The sequence below is a fragment of the Gigantopelta aegis genome, chromosome 9, assembly GCF_016097555.1.
Source record: "Gigantopelta aegis isolate Gae_Host chromosome 9, Gae_host_genome, whole genome shotgun sequence".
In the NCBI taxonomy this organism is placed as follows: Eukaryota; Metazoa; Mollusca; class Gastropoda; order Neomphalida; family Peltospiridae; genus Gigantopelta; species Gigantopelta aegis.
This window is the reverse complement of record NC_054707.1, coordinates 25592982-25617902: the sequence shown is the minus strand read 5'-3', so window position 1 is coordinate 25617902 and position 24921 is coordinate 25592982. Positions and strand designations below refer to the sequence as shown.

The window sequence follows — 24921 nt, the reverse complement described above, 5'->3', positions numbered from 1 at the left end:
AGATTACACACTTGTTGCTGTACAATATGTCGAGATTAGGTATGTCCATGGACTGAGAACTACTGGAAAGATTACACACTTGTTGCTGTACAATATGTCATGATTAGGTATGTCCACGGACTGGGAACTACTGGAAAGTTTACACACTTGTTGCTGTACAATATGTCATGATTAGGTATGTTCATGGACTGAGAACTACTGGAGAGATTACACACTTGTTGCTCTACAATATGTCGGGATTAGGTATGTCCATGGACTGGGAACTACTGGAAGGATTACACACTTGTTGCTGTACAATATGTCAGGATACACCCTGTTATGGTAATAAAGAACTTAAGATTTCTCCACGTAGAGCAACCTTAAAATCTCTAATATTGTGATCATTACTGCGAGTCTCCACCACATGCACGAATGACGGCAACGTGACGCCTCCTCATACCCACGATCATTTGTAGCAAGAGGATTCTCTTAAGTGTTTGTGCCAGCTCTTCTAGATTCTGATCAGTGCATATCAATTTCGCATCTGTCACCTGCAAAACGCCCTCAGGCCTCTAAGAATTGAACATTTGTGTAAAGCATTTATGGGCTACGCCAAATCAAATTCAAGTAACCCATTTCAGTTTTTACGTAACCCGTTATGACCATGTAAATGATATCATAAATTCAATGCGTGAACGAAAAATATGTTACGTTTAACTATATTTACCTGAATGACGCGCGAACGAAAGATTATTATTTTGTTGTTTTATGAATATTTAAACCACTTCCACTTATTAAGACCAGTTACAAGTATTTGCTCATATCGAGATTAGATTTGAAAACTTAGCATTTTTATGGCTTGCAGGATGAAGGAAGGAAATGTTTTATTTAACGACGCACTCAACACATTTTATTTACGGTTATATGGCGTCAGACATAAGGTTAAGGACTGTAGGATGAATACATTCAGAAATAAAATAACACGTGACTAGATGTGAATACATTACTATTTCAAACATGTAACTCAGTTTTTTAATCATAAAATATCATACAATCTGGTAAGACGACAACCTTTCATATAATTGTCACAAAAATAGCCAAGTACCACGACTAGTGTTGTAATTTGAGTAACTATGAAGGTGAATTAGCGCCTGTAACCATGACGAGGATCACCGGTAAGGTATCGATCTGTCCGTGTTCCGGTGAAGATTAGTATTATCATCTAAAGATGACAAATTAATTAAGCGCTGCTGCGGTTCTTTCACAGAGCTACAATTCTTTTAGACCATCCATCAGATGGGTTCACTATTAATTGCAATATTAATTTCATTCTGTTGCACAGTTCTTTTAGGCGATTTTGCTAGACCGGAAACCTAATTATGGCAGCAAAAACTGAATGACTGAATGCATTTAACAAACTATATATTCATTGGATAAACCAGAATGTCATTAACGAAAATTATACTCTAATGAAAATGAAGCAGCGTATTTTTGACCGAGCTAAGCAGAATATGCTAAATAAAATTCAGATATTAACAAAATGTACATTATATAAACATATTGTAATGGATATTACTCTACCATTTTATTTGTGCAAGCACATACCCGCCCACTATAAAAAGTACATAACCAAATTAAGATTATCATCCCTCGACTTTGAAATTGAAAGAGGAAGATATCACAGTATTGAACGCAATAATAGAAAATGTCACCATTGTAATAACGGTGTTGAAGATGAATACCACTTCATGCTAGTTTGCCCATTATTCCAAAACTTAAGAGAACGATATACCAAGTTATACTACAGACGAAATCCTTCTGTCTTTAAATATATACAGCTGATGCAAACCCAAAACACTAAAGATTTAATTAATATTGGTAAATATATTTGTTTGGCACACAAGTTACAGCACTCATCTATTGTTTAATATTATAAAAGTTATTACTTTTCAGACGCATATGTTATAACTGTGAATGTATTACTTCCATGTATGTACTTATTTAATATCTTTTGGTTTATATATTTTAATGTATTGCTACTTAATATGTTAGATCAAAAGCATGTGATTCATTGTATATAATAATTTAATTCTCCTGTGTGTTTATATATACTGTGTAAATATGTTGTGCTGATAAGCTTGCAACTTAAAGCAATAAACGAATTGAATAGCCGATGATGAATAATCAATGTGCTCTAGTGGTGTCGTTAAACAAAATACACTTTAAGCAGTTAACGACACCCAGGTGAGAACGAAGATATTCGCCACTGGGTTTAAAACGACAGCGTTTGGCCTACTGTTCACTGCGCCCAGTTTTACCAAGCGATCTTAGAGCTGAGATCGCCGTAAGTTCATGAGGGCATATCTCAAAATACTATATATAAAAAAATAGATTTGGTGTCTGATGGAATTTGAAACTTTACCCTTGTATTCTTATTAAGTCATTCATATTAGGAAGTAAAGTAATATGGTTTTGTATGAGGCAGGAGGAGCTGCATTAATACTAGGCATACCAAATTCCTTAATTAACCCATTTTGAAGTTTAAATAGTTTTGGTGTCGGACATTAATAGAAATCAAAGATGACACAATCAATGCAACATTCTATCAAAAGTGTTTGAGGGAACGTTGATTAGCCAATGTTTTTTTACATAACCAAGAAACATGTTTGAAATCTATATTAACTAACTTACTTACTTCTCTGATTAACCTTTTGTCTTCTATAGGCATTTTAGTTTTGGTTTCGGATGGACATTATATTTTGGTGTAGGATTGAATAAAATGATATACATTTCTTCAGTATAATTTTAATGAATACGTTATACCATACCTTTATATATATTTTAAAGTGCTTTCTTCGTCATTATACTTCACTAAGATATGACAGTCATGACTCTTAAAGGTGCATTCCTGACTTTACACACATTTAAATATGCCCCGGCTAACAAGGCTTTTAATGAATAAAACTAGATATTAAATACATTTTCTTTCTTAGAATATTAATGTGTGTACACCGTGTGTTTCTGGTATTCCTAATGTTTATAGTAGCTTAATCAGAATTTTTTAAAAACATGTACGACATTATTGAAGGCAAAATCCTGTTTGAGCTCGTAATTTGAATTTTGGGGTTTGGTGTTGACCACTTTTGAAATATGCCCATAAGGTAGCCATGCACTTAAGGTGATCTTAAAGCTATGATCCTTTCGTAAAAATGCCTAACCTTAAAAACCATTGGTTAGGCATTCACCGTTGAGGATGTTCCGACTAGTCGTGTGGCCGACGTCAATGACTGTTCAAATACCATGCAGAACGGCGCAGTAGGTTCTGATCGAATTAATATACATTTTGTGTTTTCATTATTTTAAAGATGTACAATTAAATGAAAGTAAAAAATCTGATTAAAAGTTCTATGGTCAAAAGTAAAATATAGTATATAGCTATGGTAAATTAAATATTAATATTACATATTAAAATGTGTTATAAAAACGAGTTTCCTTTAACACAGTCAACATTACATTTCTCGGTAAAATCTTCCACCATAAAACCTCCCTTCACCCCTTTTATAATAAAATTTTATGGCACTGGTCTCCGTTACAAAAGAGGAGCAAGGGGTCGTGTGCATGCAATGATCACAACCAGGACATAAAAATAATCACGTGATTTCAATGTTGAGTTGAAAACCACGTTGCATGGTGTGCCGTAATAGTTTCTCTATTAGTTCCAGAATTCACTGTTATTTCTGACAGCCTTCATCAGCAATTTTCATCCAAATTACTGTTAAAAACCTTTTGTTAAGCAATAAAAATAACGTATTTATTGTTATGTATTTTTCAGAAAAAGTGTACGATATGAACGAGCTGAAAGTTCTACGAACATGCACAATTTCAAACATGGCGCCGTCATGATAACTGTAACTGACTTCAGGTTACTTGGCTGTTGATTCTAGTTTGGCGTTTCTAAATGTAATAAACAGAAAGAAAGCACGCTTGTTGTTTATATTTACTGTTTATCTAGCCGTTTAATCAGTATTTTGTTTGAAAATTGCTTTGGTAGGCTGCTACAAATACTGCTGACAGAACAACACTATAGGAAATACAGAGCATTCTGGACGTAATTCTAACCTAGAGAAACCATTACCGCCAGTTTTAGACTGAAATTTCTAGGCGGTACAAACAGGCGCCACTCGTGTACGCAGTTATCTGTCATTGACGACGGGGTATTTACGTAATCAAGGGAATAATTCCAAACGTGACTTCGATTTTAGACTCAGAGGCAAAACACTGGTAACCGAACGCTGATTGGTTGATTTATTTATCTGCATTCTGCATATGACAAGACTTCGTGAAGAGTCACCAATCACGTGCTTATTCACGCTGTGTTGGCCGTGTCTATGGCGTGTGTGGATGATAATTCATCATGTGACGTCAGAGTTTGTAACACATTTGTTCAACTTCGTTTCACTGTGCTATGAGGGTTGCTTAACAACATATCAATTTCCATTGGTAATACAGTTAACATTTTTAGAAATGAAACAAATATAAAGAGTATATTAATACACGCAAGTATCACACATAATAATATAAAGCGTAACAAGAAAATTAAGTAAGAAAATAGGTGTAATTTATTTTGTTATACCCAGTGCTATTTAAATAACAATGTATTTATTTGGCACTGATAAGAGATTCAGTTACTGTACTGTGTAATAAATACGTGTATCTTTATTATCCATATGTTTATAAAGTGCCAATGTAAAAAGGATTGTGACTTTACACAATGCATCTCGAATGCATGTAGTGATTGCAAAGCCAAATGTGTAAGTTGCCAAAATAAGTTGGTAGATACCACATAACTAGATGACTTGGACCGATTTGTGGTTTGATTAAGATTTAAATTGCTATATTGAACAAATTCAGCATACATTATCTGATACTATACTAGATATCAGATTAGGACATGTTGTTTCAATTAGATGCATTATTTTAGACATTCGTTTCCTTCGAGACAATATGTCTGAACCTGACCATACATGTTATTATCCTGCTTATCATTTGTGATATTACATCATTAATGAATTAAGCATTATTGGGAAGTTAGTGGGTAAATGTATGAGTATAGCATTGTATCTGCTGGAAACGCTACGTTTTTATCTTAGATATGAGCTATTTTGAGTCTTGATGATGCAATATGAAGTTTGTTTTGGCGGCCATATTGGATTTATGCTAATTAGCACTTTTCCCGGTGTCAGATTTAGGTAGATTTTGGATATAATGTTCAATTGGGTCATCTTAACAATATAAAACAAAAAACATTCCATTGCAATTTGTTCCAGACTCACCTAAATTTTCCTTACATTTACTGGACTAATATAGAGATTTTAGATTTGCGGGTGTTATTATCTGTTTGATCCTGCAAATGTCATTTTTTGACCAAAGGAGTTAGCCTGAGGTTAAAAATGAAACATTTGCGGTCATATGGTTATGTCTGTTGTAGACTGGATCTTTTTTTCTACGGAACTAACTGTATATTTGGTATTTCTTGAACAAAATACCTGGCTATAGACCCTTGAACCGTCAACTTAGCCTGTTCCAATTGCTAATGACGTCACTTTCTAATGACGCCATTAGCTTTCCGAGTGTTATTTTCATTTGATCCCGAAAAATAAATGTAATTAACCAATCACAATACAGAACATACTCACCATCAGTTTACAATGCAGCATCCCCAGTCTTAACTGTATAATTATTTACCAAAACGACGTCATTTCGTTGTCTCCTAGTTATGTTTGAAACGTTTGGCATGGTCCTAGCTTGTTATTTATGAACATAATATCATGGACAATATGGATAATAAAGAAATTATGACATTCGCGTGTGAATCGTACTGATCTTACGAAACTCGTGTCAGGATTCGCTCGAGCAATGGAAGAATCCCAACACTCATTTCGTAAAATCAGTACGACACACACGCTCGTGTAATAATCTCTATCTGTGACCCGGGAGACATCGACAACATGAAATTATGTTAATAAAATACCGTGTATCAATCTATCTTTAATATATTGTTAATTACAAACAAGATACTAATTGTGTAACATTGATCAGAACGGGGGAAAAATACAAGACAAGAGAGAAAAAAAAATCAGTCGATTTTTACACTGTATTCATTTTGCCACACAGAGAACAATACATATCATAGTCTTTGATATAAAAGTCGTGGAACAAAGGAAACATAATAATATTATCGATCCTGCAAGTCCTCAAACATTTTCAAGCTTGTATCAGTCTAGCGAGAGGTTGTTAAAACCTTCGTGATGACGAACATCGATAAGACGAAGATTGAATTGTAAACAGATTAAAGCCTACTATCAACAGCTTGTATCACGAACTTGTGAACATTGATACAGCGCGGATTCGGTCATGTGCAACTCACAATAAGATCGTAAATTATTGAACTGTTGACCCACTTAGCGAGATGCAATCTCTCCAATCATCAGTTGAATAAGCAGATTTAATTCAGCTTCTTCGTGGAACAAGCCAAGAATCAAGAAAAGAAAGAAGTCGATGAAAAAACAACAGATAATGGTAAAACGGAAGTTATTTTAGTTCAAAGAGGTATAGCTTGTCAACAATCAAGATTGTAAATAAAAAACAGCAAAACCCCCGACGGCACACGCATAACATGAAAGTACTGAGGGCAAAAAGATTTCAAGTTGCAATGGAAAACATCTTAGCGACCAACTACTTACAAAATGTAATTACATACTTGATTCGTCATCATATCGCTTTTTATATTGGTAGTAATATTAGCCAACATTTGATCACTCGGGAGATATAATTTGTAACTCATCATAGATCGATAAGTATTCCACTTATGACGTTATACAGTTATAGTGACAAATGTAATACTTCCGGCCCCGGTTACTAAACAACTAAGGCTCTTTTTTCAGCCTCTGCTGCAGAACACAGACTCTAAATTGTCAAAATATTGCTCCCTCTTCACTAGCATTTTGTCTTGAAATATTTATTAATAAAAAAAAATTGGTAAAACATTTTTTGCCATCTTAGATTTTAAAACCTTTTTGACAAGATTAAAAGAAAAGTGAACCACGAAGTAATAGTTAATCCGTGTTAATTAACGAATAAATAAATGACACACATTCAAGAAAAATACATCGATTACTAGTACTGGGCATGCGAAGAATACACCCCCGCCTCACTCTCCACCCCCCCCCCCCCAAAAAAAAAAAAAAAAAAAAAAAAAAAAAAAAAAAAAAAAAAAAAAAAACCCCTAAAAGAAAAAAAAAAGAAAAAACCCATCAACAAAACAATAAAAAATCCAACAAAAAACCCCAAGCCAAAACATCCGAAAACAAACAAAACGGACCAAGAAAAAAAAAAAAAAAAAAAACAAAAACCCAGAAAGCAAAAAAACAACAACAAAAAAACCCACAAAAAGACCAGGATATATCTCATTCTACAATTCTTTCATTTATCTCTCGAGCTTATATCCAGTTAGGGTTCAAACACGCTATCTTGGAAACACAACTCCAATAAATGAGATGTCTGTCGATGACGAAGTTATTGGCTGGATGTTGGTAGTTATGGAGGTACACGAAGGCGTAGTGGTCTTAATTGTGCACCTGCGGTATTGGGCCGTTCAAATTCACTCTGGCTTACAATGAATGTTAAAGCCGATTATTTTACTATTTATTTTAAACCCGTGTTTTGTTATTTAATTTGCTATAGTCAGCAACAGTTTGCCAGTACTTCCACTATAAATCGATAACAGTGTCGTAAAGCATAGACTACGTTTGAAGTATATTTATTTTCGCGCAATTAATGTATATATTCTGCTCTGTGGGCTGGTAACCAGAGATGCACGCATATTCTAATATTAATTGAACACTCATTATAACAAGACAAGTTGGATCAATTCGGCCAATTGTAACCTATGCAAATAACTCAGCAATGACAGGAAACTGAAGAGAGGTGCATTCAAAATGCACAGTGAGCTAAGCACCAGATGGGGTATGGCGTCAACTATAGAGAGCGTCCACACAGTACATACCCATAAGATATGGTGGTATTTAGTGGCATATCGTTTCTCGCGCACTTTTTTTTCGCCTGATGTTTTATTCATTTATCATCTCAATATAACTTGTACGCGTATTAATAAGTGTGTATGATTAACACTTCTTATTCAAATTGTAACTCGAAAAGTAATTATGGCATCAACTCACTGACCTTGACGTCCGCAAGATGGGAATAGGTTTTTTTTCAGATTTCGTTCTGATGCAAAGCCATATTATTTGCTGCGTAATAATTATCTTGCAACGAAAGAACCTTTCATTGGATACAGGACAGTAAGAAATACAGATAGACCGACAGATAGAGCGAGAGAGAGAGAGAGAGAGAGAGAGAGAGAGAGAGAGAGAGAGAGAGAGAGAGAGAGAGAGAGAGAGAGAGAGAGAGAGAGAGAGAGAGAGAGAGAGAGAGAGAGAGAGAGAGAGAGAGAGAGAGAGAGAGAGAGAGAGAGAGAGAGAGAGAGAGAGAGAGAGGGAGAGAGAGAGAGAGAGAGAGAGAGAGAGAGAGTGGGGGGGGGGGGGAGAGGGGAATTATTTTCAATACGATATTTGTTTGGCAATGGTAAGTCGAGTTGAGACAATGCTAGTCTTGGACCTGAAAGCAAACTGAACACTCCATTGCGTTGCGAAGGCAAGACAAACATCATTAATGTTTTAATGATAATAAACTCACGAGAAAACCATTAGTGTCCTCCATTACTGCTTCACAGTATAACAAATATCGAGAGGAAAAAGATAAAAGCATCGACCCAACCGAATTGCAATGTGAACAGATTCAATCACCACAATAGAAACATTGAGGAATTACCAACTGTACTTCTCCTTATTTGCCCTGAACATTCAAGTATGGGTCCAAGTTTTTTTTCTAAGGAGAGAGTGCAAATCACCTACAGTATTCCAAAATATACTAACGTGTTATATATAGAGGATAATAAACGAGTTACCAGTTATTATCAAATTTATGTCCCGAGTGAAATAATTTTCACAAGGGACATAAATTTAATAACTGGTACCGAGTTTGTTATTCTATTTATTACCTCAGCTATTTTTTTTCTCTCTAAAAGCCTTTATTTTCGACGCACATGTATGCACGAAGGCCAATCTGTATAGAAACGATGTAAACCACTTTACGCACTGTTCTGAGAATTGTTATAACTTTATAATTTAATCACGTTCATAGATAATTTTCAAAAACAAAAGTTTTCTTTATTCTGTTACAAAATCTATAAGGAATTGCATTAAAATGACATTTTGTTAAAAATTTAACACCAAAAACAGAGAGACGTAAACTCTTTAAAGTACATGACGTCATTTTGTGTGTTTGCCAAATCGTGATGACGTCATATTTAGTACCGACAAGGCCATTGGTTTGTAAGCGTCAAATTGTCCAATAGTATTGTTCGTTAGACCAATGCAGATTATTTCTCACTGAGAAAATATGGAAAATATTTTCCGTTATGAGTGACCGCTGGGGTAATAAAGAGAGATCTTCTCTAGAAGTATCAAACAGACCGAGATATTACATCTCCTCTACCAAAAACCTAAATTAATTATATGTAGTGGTGGTGCGCACTCCAAGACCCTACACCTCCACCCCCACCCCTTTGGGTCTAAGACTGAACATGGAACCGTATACATCTCTATATAGATGTACTAAATGCCGATATAAAATATCAATCGTTAAAAAAATCCTTTGGGATTTATTTAAGACGCGCCTATCATTCTTATTGTTTTTCACAAACACAAACCATTATAATTCTCGAAGCGACAATTACCTGTCAATGTCTAGTATATAGAGGATTCGTCACGAGTATTTTTTAATATGGAATATATCAACCGAGTTTATGTTAATCGGTATTTGTCGAGGCTCTGCCGAGACAAATACCGATTAACTAGACGAGGTTGATATGTTTCATATTAAAAAAGACGAGTAGCGAATTCTATTCATCCTATAACATTCTAATTAATGTTTTAGTAAATCACAGTACTAAAGTCGCCGCCATAGATAATATGACGTCATCACGATTAGCACAGATTAGTTTGACGTCACGCATTTTAAACAAATGTTTGAAAACGTTACGCTCTGGTACACGGGTCTTGTTGGCTTGTAAGCAAATGACCCATTAACAGCAACACATTACCTAGAGACCTTACAAATTTGCATACCATTATTAACCGGGTTAATAAATATAGAATACTATACGAGTTTTCGCTAGATACCATTTTTACGAAACGAGTGAACTTCCCAAACGTATCTGACCGAACGAAAGTGAGGTCGGATACGTTTGGGAAGTTCACGAGTTTCGTAAAAATTATATCTAGCGAAAACGAGTGTGGTATTTTATTTATTACCCTCCTTTAAATCACGCAAATTATGAAAAATAAATAAATAAATCAATCACTTTTGTAGCCTATTTCAAGACCGGATGTTGATTTGCATAACTAGCCGGTGCACGACTACATACCGCGGCATTGAGAAATAGTTTGTTGTACTTCCGCTACTTCTCAGTGACGTTTTCAGGGGAGTGGTGTAGACGTACTTCCCCATAAATTTCCATCGGGTTTCATTTTTTAATTTAAAGAAAGCTGTAAGGTACATGCATCAATATATGTTTATTTCCATATTGGGTGAAAAATGGGTAAAACTAATGCATAATTCCATATTTTAACAATTAAAACGCCCCCAAGAAACAAATGTTTCCGTTACGCCACTGGTTATGTTAATAATGATGAATTCACAAATCACAACTGACAATAACAATTTGTTGACCAAAAATCGAACCAATAAGAGATTAACAAGTGTTTTTGCAGTTAAAAATGTGTAGCTTGCAAAAGAAGATGAGTTCACAGGAAAACTAAAGTTACAACTTTAAAGTCGACGACAGTCACTTTTCGTGCCCTTGTTTTGGCTTTGTACACAATAAATATAGCATATCTTACCGTAATTTCACTTGAAATCTATATTTCGTAAAAGGTACAATTTTTCAATCACAGAATTTTCTTCAAACACATTCAGATGCTTCAGTAATGTTCGAAAAAAAAAAGATTAATAGGAATTTTGCATTAGATTGTTTCCAGCATTCTTAAAACAGAAACGTCATGTACCCAGTTTGTGGTTATTGTAAGGAGGTGCAAAGTGACGTCATTGGAATTCTGACTACAACAAGCAAACAACGCTGTTTACAGGTCGGTATATTTTACTTTTTCATAATTCTACAAAAAATATTTATATAGTAAAACTTGTGGAATGTTCAACGTAATTTTTCATGAATGAAAAAAAAAGTCCCGGTAGACTTACTGTCGAACCAATTATAATAGCCTTGCTTCATTGTCAACCAATGAAAAGACGTACATCCGGTACGACCCTCGTGGTGCGTACCGTATTTGTACGACACCGCTATACGTTCACCAGGTGGGTGATAAAGTAAATTATCTCGCCTTCATGTAAAATTCTTTAATCTCATTGGTTGTTTGCCGTTGGACAAATCCCTTATCCCCCTGTGGGCGGAGCCAAATTCTCTTATACCCCGTCTGCAATTTCCAGCAGTTTCCAGCCACCCCAGTTAATGCTAAAGCAATAATTAGATTATAAATAACATTGATAATCAATCAAGTATACATAATTAATTTTTACTATAAAATACACTATTTCAATACTTTTAAAAACTGCAATGTTGAACTCGGCCACATAATTACGGTCGTGGTGTTATTGTATTAATGCGCGATTAGCAACAGTTGTGGGGTTTTGGGGTTTTTAAAAATATTTTAATTTTTTTACTACATACATTTCTGATAAAAAAAAAGTTTTATTTTTTTTATTTTTTTTTTATTTTTTTTTTATTAATATCTGTTTCAGACAATTTCGTATTACAAACATTTGAAGTTAAAAACTCGTTTATCGATGGAACTATTTTTCGTCACTGGCAAGTGGTTTCGTTCGCGTCCGCGTGGTACGGCTCCGATAATAAATTATTAACAATTATTATCTGGCGTTATTTAAATTATTTGGCTATATGGTTTAACATGTCGGCAAGATAAATTCGTTGTAGATGGAGTATATGGATTTTTACGTACCCTCTTTTTGCTCTTTTACAGAACACACAGAGGGTACGTAAAAAGCCATATACCCCTTTTGATGCTTCTACAACTTATATTATCACATGGGTTTATGACATGGATATCATGGGTAAGTTATAGGGATAAAAAAAGCGTATTACTATAATTTGTGATAGCGACAAAACTATCTAATGTTACTCTATGCTGTTTATTGTTTTTCAATTTGTGTATTATTAAGCTGATATTTCTGTGACATTGGACGGATAGTAGGACACGGAGATTAATAAATTATTTGTTAAATTAGTGTACTATATGTATTAAAACCTGTTTGACGTTGCTACACTAATTCGGAAAGAATCGATTAAGCACTACATGCTAGTGGTTCATTCATGTCATTTCAACTGATTTCCGCACTAAAATCTAGTTTGGGCGGGACGTTGCCCAGTGGGTAAAGCGCTCGTTTGGTGCGCGGTCGTTTTGTGATCGATCTTCGTCGGTGCTATAGGGCTACTTCTCGTTCCAGCCAGTGCACAACGTGGTATGTGCTACCCTGTCTGTGGGATGGTGCATATAAACGATCCCTTGCTACTAATGGAAAAATGTAGCAGGTTTCACTATATGTCGAAATTACCAAATGTTTGACATCCAGTAGCCGATGATTAATAAATCAATGTGCTCTAGTGGTGCCGTTAAACATTTATTTATTTTTTATATCTAGTTGATGTCCAAGCACACTAAACACTTCAGATATCTAGGCCGTCACGACAGAGTGTACCAGTCATTAGTGAGCGAGTAGTCCCTGTCAGTGGCCAAACTGTGAAATAACTCTCCAGCCTGGAATAAGATTCGAACCCAGCATCTACCAGCCTTAATTCCGGTGGATTAACCACTGCGTCACCAAAGCCGGTTCATGGCGATGCCACATCAACTGGAAACAAGCTCCGTGAAGCGTTTTTGTGATAGTCTATTTGATAATGAAACAATGTCACATTTTGAGAAAAACAAAACACGCACCAAATGTAGCACGCGTGCTTTTTATGTACTTACGCTTTCAGGAGCAGGGGCGCGATGTACAGTGGTACAGCGCTCACCTGATTCGCGATCGATCCAGGATTGATTCCCGTCGGTGGGCCCATTGGGCTATTTCTCGTTCCAAGCCAGTGCTCCACAACTGGTGTAACAAAGGCCATGGTATGTGCTATCCTGTCTGTGGGATGGTGCATATAAAAGATCCATTGCTGCTAATCGAAAAAGTTGCCTCTCTCAATATCTGTGATCCTTAACCATATCACCGACGCCATATGACCGTAAATAAAATGTGTTGAGAGCGTCGTTAAATAACACATTTTCTTCCTTCCTTTTAAGAAGTGTTAGATGTGACATCTGACAGTGTCTACACACTTGAGTGTTAGATGTGACAGCTGACAGTGTCTACATACTTGAGTGTTAGATGTGACATCTGACAGTGTCTACACACGAGTGTTAGATGTGACATCTGACAATGTCTACACACTTGAGTGTTATATGTGACATCTGACACAGTCTACACACTTGAGTGTTAGATGTGACATCTGACACTGTCTACACACTTGAGTGTTAGATGTGACAGCTGACAGTGTCTACATACTTGAGTGTTAGATGTGACAGCTGACAGTGTCTACATACTTGAGTGTTAGATGTGACATCTGACACTGTCTTCATACTTGAGTGTTAGATGTGACATCCGACAATGTCTACACACTTGAGTGTTAGATGTGACATCTGACAATGTCTACACACTTGAGTGTTAGATGTGACATCTGACACTGTCTAAATACTTGAGTGTTAGATGTGACAGCTGACAGTGTCTACACACTTGAGTGTTAGATGTGACAGCTGACAGTGTCTACATACTTGAGTGTTAGATGCGACAGCTGACAGTGTCAACACACTTGAGTGTTAGATGTGACAGCTGACAGTGTCTACATACTTGAGTGTTAGATGTGACATCTGACAATGTCTACACAATTGAGTGTTAGATGTGACATCTGACTCTGTCTACATACTTGAGTGTTAGATGTGACAGCTGACAATGTCTACACAATTGAGTGTTAGATGTGACAACTGATAATGTATACACACTTGATTGAAAGGTGTGACATCTGACACTGTCTAAATACTTGAGTGTTAGATGTGACAACTTTAGGACAACCTGACCGTGGGTTATTTTCTGTAGGTGTCTTGTCGTGTTTACATTCAGCAGTCCATTTCTTAACAGCTCAATATGAAAGACCTTCATCCCTAAATGTAGTTTCATGTCTTCGTGAGCTGAGTGTCAAATGGAATGAATGAATGGATGAATGTTTAACGACACCCCAGCACGAAACATACATCGGCTATTGGGTGTCAAACTATGGTAATGGGAAAAACAGAGTGTCAAATGGAGTTCAATGCGTCTCAGGTTAGATGTTACCACTTAAAAACTTACACTCAGAAACTTGGTTTGTTTCACAGCAACCAGTGTTGATGGAGCCAACTATGTTGAGGTTCAAGTTATCCATAGAGCAGCTATACACATGAGTACCACACGGGGTAATGCTCTTGCGCTCACAGTCCAATAGATGCACGACAGACTACCGACTGAGTTCTCTATTTGCTGGGTAGCAAAACAAACTGATGGGAGTCTTTAATATGGTAGTAAGAAATAAACATGCCAATGTCGAAGACATCAAAGTCTATGGCACAAATCGCATTTACACGAGAGCCATAGGAGTCCAGGCTAACAATCAGGAATCCACATCAAGGATGTCCTATTGCACGAGTCAGCTCCAGTACCAACAGTGATGTTCGACTCGACAGGGGCGATGACAACAACCACATTAAAATGTTAAAACCAGCTTCTGGTTTAGCATGCTGTGAGGACATCCGTGTCTGCTATAAATGTCTGTCATACACTGGCTAATCTCTTCACTCACAGATTGTGTTGTACAGACTTTAGCTACTGTAGTACACAGCGAACATGAAATATAGTTCTGTGGAATAGGTAATGGAACTGCTCTAAAATACTGAGAGCTGACTGCTTATACAAACAGTTACTGTGAAGGGAACAACATTCAAGTCGTTAGCATCCAAACAAAGAGACCTTGGATGAGGCTGTCACTCAGCCCATCAGTAATACAATACAATAAATAAAAACCACACACACAACCCCCCCCACACAAAAAGACCCCCCCCAAAAAAAAACCAAAAAAAAAAAAAAACAAACAAAAACATAAAAAAAAAAAAAAAAAAACCCCCCCAAAGAAAAACAAAACAAAACAAAACAAAACCCACAAACAAACAACAAAACAAAACAGAATTGGATCATGAGTTCTCTGCCTGGACAAAGAACACAAAGAATCAAAATACTCCTACCAATTCTCTTCCAAAAATACAGTTCTCTTTCTGATGCCCACCGCACACTTTTATCAGATAAGGGCGCAACAGTTTGTAGCTGTAGTAGGAATAATTTGAACTGCACAATATTAATGGCACTGTCTAATGGTCTGGGGACAATAAAAAAAAAAAAAAAAAAAAATGTTGGTGTCTGTCATAACACATCAAACTGATTGTAGTAAAACACTAACAACCTAGTTTCTGAATGTGAAAAGCAACACGTTTTATTCGTTAGATATCAGCAACTCTACCTCATGTACTGGTGACGAACTATGCTAGTCTTGAAATGTTAGGAACTTAGGTGTATGTTTTACTAGTTGATTGTAAGTGACACTCTTATAAACTGAAACGATTTTTGTGCATATGTTGTGAAAATAAATGTACCCCGGTAAACCAAATAATTAAACACTGAACACAATTGATGCTCATTGCAGTATAAATATTTTGTTTTATGATTAAAGGCAGTCACCTTGGTAAATAGCTAGAAGCCATTTTGAACAAAATCTCAATATAAACCAATGCATTAACTGTAACCGCACAGATCATATATTTATGAACTGCCAAACTACATGTCATGGAAGGCCACATGCAAAAAGCTGGAATGTTTTCGATTCAAGCAGTGGCTGTATTAGCAACACTATTGGATTTGAGTTATGTCCTTGACCCCCCAAAACCTGACTAAACAGCATAATTATCATCCTGGGTTACATATGATGGATGTTCTAGCGGTCATTTTGGACGCCATATTGAATTTGCTGAAACATAATATAAACTAATAATAATAATAATAAAACAATAAACGTATCAGGCCACAATAGCGCTGACCTCATCTATCTGGGATATCCAGGACAGATGTTAATGGTTAGTGTTATGATGTCGGTGTAGTGGCTTTCGACTTCTCCATTACGCAGGGGTGGGACATAGCCCAGTGGTAAAGCGTTCGCCTGATGCGCGGTCGATCTGGGATCGATCCCCGTCGGTGGGCCCAGTGAGCTATTTCTCACTCCAGCCAGTGCACCACGACTTGCGTATCAAAGACCGTTGTATGTGCTATCCTGTGGTACATATATATAAAAAAAAAACTTGCTGTTAATCGAAAAAGAGTAGCCCATGAAGTGGCGACAGCGGGTTTCCTCTCTCAATATCTGTGTTGTCCTTAACCATATGTCTGACGTCATATAACCGAAAATAAAATGTGTTGAGTGCGTCGTTAAATAAAACATTCCCTTCCTTCCTTCTCCGTTAAGTAGTGCACCCAGCCTAGAGTAAAGCCGGTAATGAGATACGAACCCACATACCAGCCGTAAACCAAATGGCATAACAATAATTTGTGCGACCGAGATCTTTTTAATTATATTCTTTCGAATGCTCGTAACTTTCAGTAATGCCCCTTTTTAACCGAGAAAATACTCGTATTTAAACATGTCACTGCCGTGAGATTATTCATTACATTGGCGTGATTCATAAATATCACCAAGCACGTCAAAGAACACTTACAATACGTCAATCGATTACCAGTTCTCACTGAAATATGGCGTGAAGACAAGAAACCCGTCTCCCTGCTGGCACTAATAAATAAAGATAGTGTAGAGTCATCAAGACTGCAGTGAACAATTGTTAAAGCTAGATATTGCTCCAGATATGATAATTACAGAAACAGGGCAGTGAGAGAATTTTTCACATCTGCCAATAATGGTAATTGATATCAGTAGGATTGGCCTCGATGGTGTATTGGTTAGGCCATCGGCCTTAAGACTGGTATGTACTGAGTTCACATCCCAGTAGCGGCTCCCACCCACAAACGGCTTACTCGGGAGGTGTAAGATAACAGCACCGACAGGACAGCGTACTCCAAATTGAAGTAGATATAAGCAAGACAATAAATTAAATATTAATTTAAACGATATTGGAAACGGTTCGCGAAATGTTTTAAAAGTTATCTCTGAGTCTATTCCGCTGAACGTTTTTTAACGAGCGTTAATGGCGCAGTCTAACTTAAAGCAAGTCTGTTGTTAAACGCGGTGGATAAGAGTTGATCTGTGCTCCACGTCTGGCTTAAGTTATCAATTATCCAGTTTGTTTCTGCTCATCCTGGTAACTATTAATGTACTTTATGAGCAACAGAAAAGGCACATACTAGTATCGATAATTCAAAAATAAGAGATGAAAAAGATAATCTTCTTTTAAATATGCTATTGTTCTACGTTGTTCTCTGAAATTTGTATGTCATTTTATATATATATATATATATATATATCTATATATCTGCCACGTTTATTTTTTGATTCATACCCGGATTAGCCAAACAGAAATAATCATTATAATATTATTTAAAACATATTAATTAATAAAAGACAATTTTATTTTGAATTCCTTCACAGTAACGGTTAATAATACAAAGTATCACAGTAAAGTAATTTTATCTTATGTGACGTTTCCAGACATTATTTTTACTAATAAAATCTATCACCGTTCTGGGATAGAGAGAAGGCAATTCCAACCCAAGGGAATTTTTTGTGTGTGAGAGCGGAGCAATATCGAGGCCCCGAAAAATTTATTTTGTCTCGCGGGTTAGAACTGCCTTTATATCTACACCTCACAACAGTAATTGATTCGTTTTGTTTCCCATTTTATTACAGTAACAAAGCTTTTGTAAACTAAAGTTTCTTTATTCTAGAACCATCTGTAACTCATTTAACCATCCACGCAAAAATAAAGTTCCAATTCTGCAATATCATTGATATGTGTGTGTGTGTGTGTGTGTGTGTGTGTGTGTGTGTGTATATATATATATATATATATATATATATATATATATATATATATATATATATGAAGTTGAAAAACGTAATTTGTTTCGTTTAAAACGCCACTAAAATTATGATTCCCTGTGAACAGACAACGAAAAAATATTTTAAAAACTCAACAAGTTATGACCGTCGACTGTCGTAAATATGACTTTAACAGCTAGACATATTTATCTAGCACAGTGGAAAAGGCTAATTTCCCCCAACGCTAAGTAAAATATGTCTTCAGCACTCGGTGTTCTCAAATGGTCTACTGGGGTGTCGTTAAACATCTAGTCTATTCTATCCCCAGATGGTCACCCACCCCAGGACGTATATTGGAGGGGGGGGGGGGAGGGGGGGGGGGGAGAGGGGGAGGCAGTAAAAGAATCAGAAGATACATGGTCGGCATGTAAATTGTGGATTTATAAAACGTGGAGAGCAACCAACTCGTAGTCTTAAGTGGATGGTCTGAGGGTCGCTGCGCTATAAAATTGTGAACCTACCCCCTCGACCTTCTTTTCGTGATCTAGTTAGACAAAATGTAGTTACAGCCGTGAAATTCACTTATGAACGTAGTCCAACTTGTGTGTAATGGGAAGTGTTGTTTCATCGTGGTAACGCGGTGATTGATAGTGACGTGACGTCCCTAGTTAAGTGCAGTAGGATAACGATTTGGCAGGAGGTAAACTCCAATAGCTCTAGTTCGTCCATCATGATCGATAGACCATTCAGTGTGAAGAGGGGAGCTCAATGTAGCGAACTAATAAGCGTTTCCGCTTCATGTACCATCGGTCATAAGGTCAACTCCCATAAGTGATATAAGTGTCCCAAATGTCCAGTTCTTACCGTAAAAATGTTTTGACCACATTTCGCCAGGTTTCGATACCCCAAGTGTGCGCATTGTTAAATAACAGGGATCTTCATTTCTGAAGAAATTGCATGGTCTTAGACCGCGGAATAGTTTGTACATTCATCCATTTGAACTTATTTTGGTGCTTATATCCAATTAAGATTCAAGCACGCTGTCCTGGGCACACACCTCAGCTATCTGGGCTGTCTGTCCAGGGCAGCGGGTTAATTGTTAGTTGTTAGTGGCAGAGAAGAGGGTGCAGTGAACCCATTGATTCGTTAAAACTCGCTCTGGGCGGGAGCCGGTACCGGGCTGCGAACCCTATACCTACCAGCCTCAAGTCCGATGGCGTAACCACGACACCACCGAGGCTGATACAAACTAACGGGATATTTCTCGCGTTCATCGGATACTGCTCATGCTTTTGGAGTGACGACACGAGCGCCTGTAGGATTTTCTCCGGCCCGTGTTTAGGATTCTCTTTCAATACACTCGATGTATTCATGGCCCTTCAGAATCTTGTTTTACTGTTACATCGCCCCAGGTCATTCGTCTGTGGGGAAGTGCTGATCATAGGCCGTATTGTACCACTAAAGAATCAATTAGTGCACAGCCATAGTTTGTGCCTTGCATGCCGGTCAATTCTGCCTTTAAAACCGGTCAAAGACACGGCTTCGTACTTGGGTGCCATCAACTTTCCTCACACTAATGAAACATTTGCACAATATTGCATTCAGTTCAGAAGGGGCAATTTGATCAATAGGTCGGTGTTCTTGCAGTTTGTTGACAAGAAATGCATTGATCACTTTAAGATTTTGTGTTGTTTTTTCTTTGTTTACATTTTCGTTCTTCGTTAAAGAAGTATCTATGTCACTATCAACGACATCTACGAAGCTGTCATCAGGTTTTGCCATAGGGGCGTCAAAAAGTCATCATGCGTAAGATTGTTTATCACTTCCTGTGACAGCCAGGGATGGTACGATTCAGGCTCGGGGGTCGGGGACGAAACCGTCTCACACTCGAAGTCAAAATACATCTCAATTTTTACTATTGTACAATGCTGACAACCCTCCTAATCAACTTGAACTACATCGTTTAAAAGACTTGGTAACAGAAACGAAGCCATGGTTTTCGTGTTAGCAGACGATGTCTTTGTAGACGTCCGACATATTTATTACATTTTAAAAAATTAAAACATTTTCTTATATTATCTATTTCATTGTTTTTTAAATATTTTCATTTTATGTATATGTACTAAAATGTACTCCCCGTTAAATATTCGTTAACAATATTTATAGTTTGTAGTAATAGTTTAACATATGAATGAAAGAGAGGATGAATAAAAAGTAGTCCCGGCAGTTCGTAAAAGCCAATCATACCTTGTCTTCACTAAGCCCACCAATCAGCCAATTTAAGCAATCTGCACACTGTGCAGATATTAAAAAAATATTAATATTAACCCGTATATTTGAGCCCATATGGGTAATATTATTAATAACTAATATTCATTTTGGTATTTAAAAGGACACATACTTATCCAATATGGAATACGTTTGTGGATAATTGTTTATCACTAAATGAATGTCTGAAAAAACCATCATTTCAGTTTTGTACACAATAAATATCAGATATTGACTGAATAATATTAATAATGTGTGTGCGCGCGCGCGTGTGTGTGTGTTTGTGTTCCTGTGCGTGTTTGTGTTTGTGTTTGTGTGTTAAAATTGTTCAACCGATGGATTTTCGAACATTGTATAAACGAATCCAGGACATTTCCCCCCCAGGACATTTGCCCCCCAGTCCAAAAATGGATAGGTGGACATTTGCCCCCCAGTCGAAATGATGGCTAGGACATTTGTCCCCCAGTAGAAATGTTGGCTAGGACATTTGCCCCCCAGTAGAAATGTTGGCTAGGACATTTGCCCCCAGTATAAAAATTGGTTTAATTAACAACTTAAATTACTGTGTTTAATAAGTTCTTAATTAACATTGAGCTTTACAGCTCATCTGTTTACAAACATAAGACATAACATACATAAAATACAGGAGAACAGGCTCTGATAAACAAGAAAACATACGTCACATAAAACAAACGGCAAATACCTTAAGATAACATTTTCTTAATTTATCTGCTTGAAATAAATATATTCCAAAATTACATAGCTGATTAAACTTCTGTATGTTATATAGTTGCAATAGCTTAAAATATGATGGTTTCTTCCAATAATAAAGTTCTGTTATGTTCTTCTTCTGAACATATTGTGGAAATATATCAATTAATGATCAAAGTGAACAGATAGTGAACATGTATCAATTACTGATAACAGTGAACAGATAGTGAACATGTATCAATTACTGATCAAAGTGAACAGATAGTGAACATGTATCAATTAATGATCAAAGTGAACAGAAAGTGAACATGTATTACAAACTTGCAAAATTAGTGTTAATTGTCTTAAAATTCAAGCATATATAAGCCTCTTTTTGTAATGTTCACTGCCCCCAATGTGCTTTCTAATGTGCTTTTTCAACATGTGCTCAAACTTAAATATGTATTATATAAATATTTATCCAAAATGAAAGTTGTTTCGTACAAAATTAAAATTGCTCACAATATTTAGTGTTTTTGTTTCATTTTATCAATATAGTAGATATCAACTGGGGGGCAAATGTCCTAGCCAACATTTCTACTGGGGGGCAAATGTCCTAGCCAACATTTCTACTGGGGGGCAAATGTCCTAGCCATCATTTCGACTGGGGAGCAAATGTCCACCTAGCCATTTTTGGACTGGGGGGCAAATGTCCTGGGGGGCAAATGTCCGTATCTCTGTATAAACATATCTGACATTTTTGAAACATGTTTCTTCAACACTTTGATGCCGTAACTGTCTCTCAAACATTTTGACTGTGACTGAAGGTTAACGTTCAATAATATCTTCACAATATAGACACCTTTTCCGAAAAGACATAACACAGGGACCTTACTTTAATACAAGCATACGCGGAATCAAACATGTTGTTTTAATTATTAAGATATAGCTCAGCTTTAATGTGAATTACCATTGTTTAGATTCTATTGATAACGATAACAGACTATATTGTCATCATTTTGTGATAATCATATGAAACAATGTGAAGTACACTGGATATTTGCTACATTGCTACGCTCGATCTAAAAAAAGGAGTAAAGTTTGTTTTATTTAACGACGCCACTATTGGACGTAAAACATTTGGTCATACTGACACGGCTTTTTAGAGGAAACCCGCTGTCGCCACATAGGCTACTCTTTTACGACAGGCAGCAAGGGATCTTTTATTTGCGCTTCCCATAGGCAGGATAGCACAAACCATGGCCTTCGTTGAACCAGAACTGGTCGGTGCAAGTGGTTTACACCTACCCATTGAGCCTTGCGGAGCACTCACTCAGGGTTTGGAGTCGGTATCTGGATTAAAAATCCCATGCCTCGACTGGGATCCGAACCCAGTACCTACCAGCCTGTAGACCGATGGCCTAACCATGACGCCACCGAGGCTGGTCCGCTCGATCTCACTTCACGGTACACGTAACATCGTAGTTTGGGGCTAGACAGATATACCAAAAGATACATAACTTTCATGGACGTTTTTCTCGGGGTATTGTGAAACTGACGATGAGCAATCGTTACACTGTGTTTATTACAGACGATTTCAAATGACCTTTTGACGAATAATTTTATTAGCAAATTGTCTGTCGCATAACACTAGTCGGCATTAGTCAGCACCGTATTAATGAAAAAGGCAAATAACTTACCTCGATGCATTGGTCTTTAGTTTTACCCTCGTTGTAGAGATTACAATATCTGGTGTACGGTGATACACGGTGGATACCGTACTTACTACTTAGAGTTGCACAAAAAGTGCCATTCTACTTTTGTAGTACCCCACAAACGTACTAGCACATATTTACTACAATGATTCTGGCCTGGTGCTTATAAAACTTTTAGAGTCTAGACTCGAGATTCTAATATAGTCCGAGACAGTAATGTCATGACAACGCCATACAAATTGTAAGCGTCATTAAAATTGAGTCTGGACTCCAGTTTTATAAGTACGGGGCCTGGTTCAACAAAGGTTCTATTTTACGTTGGGGACACTCCAAATCTACGATGATGCTGTTTCGCATAAAGATACCTTCAACGATCGCTCCTTTCAACAACCATCACAGAGAATCTTATTTACATGTCCAAAGACTAGTTGCAGGACTCGTTAATATGCTACAGGTGAGATTCACTCTTAAAGCTGCCATCTCATATCGCCCCACTATTTAATAATTAGATATACACAGTACACTGAAACTTCGACGAGACTTCTTTGGCGTCATCATGGCAGATGAGAATATCCAGTTAACAAAAACTCGCAAATTTATCAAAACCTATGTTTTGTTTGTGATTGACATCAGTAAACTGCAGCTGCACCAATTAGATAACTGGTTTCAGACAGGATTAGATAACTGGTTTTGAGACAGGATTAGATAACTGGTTTTGAGACAGGATTAGATAACTGGTTTCAGACAGGATTAGATAACTGGTTTTGAGACAGGATTAGATAACTGGTTTCAGACAGGATTAGATAACTGGTTTTGAGATGCAATTAGTTGACTGTTGTTCAGATAATTAATTGCTTTTCATTTTTGTTTTTGTTCTTGTTTTTGTTTATTTTTGGTAACCGGAAGAATAAAGCCACAAAAAGATATTTGTGTCCACTGAAGGACTAGTTCAACAATATACTTGACTATCACCCTTCTCTCGACAGAAAACTGATTTGATAACCATATATATTATTATGTGCGCATCATTCGAAAAGTTCACTAATAAAACACAACAAATAAAACAATAAATAAAAAAACCCTTACCCAACAAACAACAACACAATCTATATCACCTATTTATAAATTAGTATTATATATACAAATGCTCGATAAAAAGCTCTCACACACACACGGACGCACGCACGCACGGACGGACGGACGCATGGGGACACACTTCAGCTGTCTGGGCTGTCTGTCTAGGACAGTGGGTCAGTGGGTGGTTAGTGAGAGAGAAGTCGATGTAGTGACCCTACACTTACTCATTGAGTTGTTAAAACTCGCTCTGTGTGGGAGTCGTTACTGCGCTGCGAACCATGTACCTACCAGCCTTATGCACCATGGCTTGACCACGACACCACTACGTTTTAACAGATTAGAATGTTCAAATAAATACACATATTTCGCCATACTTACGGTATTGCAGTAACAAATTTACAAATAATATTTATATGTTTACGTATGGGAAACGTACACATGCTATTACCCCAATTACTTTTGTGCATTTCACTTACATAACAATTAATCAGATTTCCATGTACACTATTACTCACCAAACAGAATACATGTTACAAAGAAGAATGCCCAGACCAACCGCCAACAGGTATATCCAGTTTTACTTGTCATCTTTCACATATTCCTCCATGAGTGATAAAAACGAAAACTGGCGATTCATCCTCAGTCGTGCTGGAACACCACACCTGCGTCAGAACACACCGGCTCGAATACGAGCTCATGCTGACGCTCTCTTTAACTCCCGTTACGGTATGTAACGTGACGCCTGATAAACACCAGTTTGATTATAGAGAAATTGGATTTGGTCGAGTAATGGGGGAAAAAATTTGACATTTTGTTTTGTTTAACGACACAACTAGAGCACATTGATTGATTAATCATCGGCTATTGGAT

General features: G+C 36.8%; 1 protein-coding gene across 1 annotated transcript in view; it reads right to left on the bottom strand.

Moving 5' to 3' along the window:
- Positions 1–24699, bottom strand: part of LOC121382108 — a 58778-nt gene extending 34079 nt beyond the window's left edge. The window contains exon 1 of the mRNA XM_041511607.1: positions 24567–24699. Coding sequence (XP_041367541.1) covers positions 24567–24639 — 73 coding nt within the window. The 5' untranslated portion in view covers positions 24640–24699. The remainder of the gene's footprint in view (positions 1–24566) is intronic.
- Between the last annotated feature and the right edge of the window lie 222 nt (positions 24700–24921).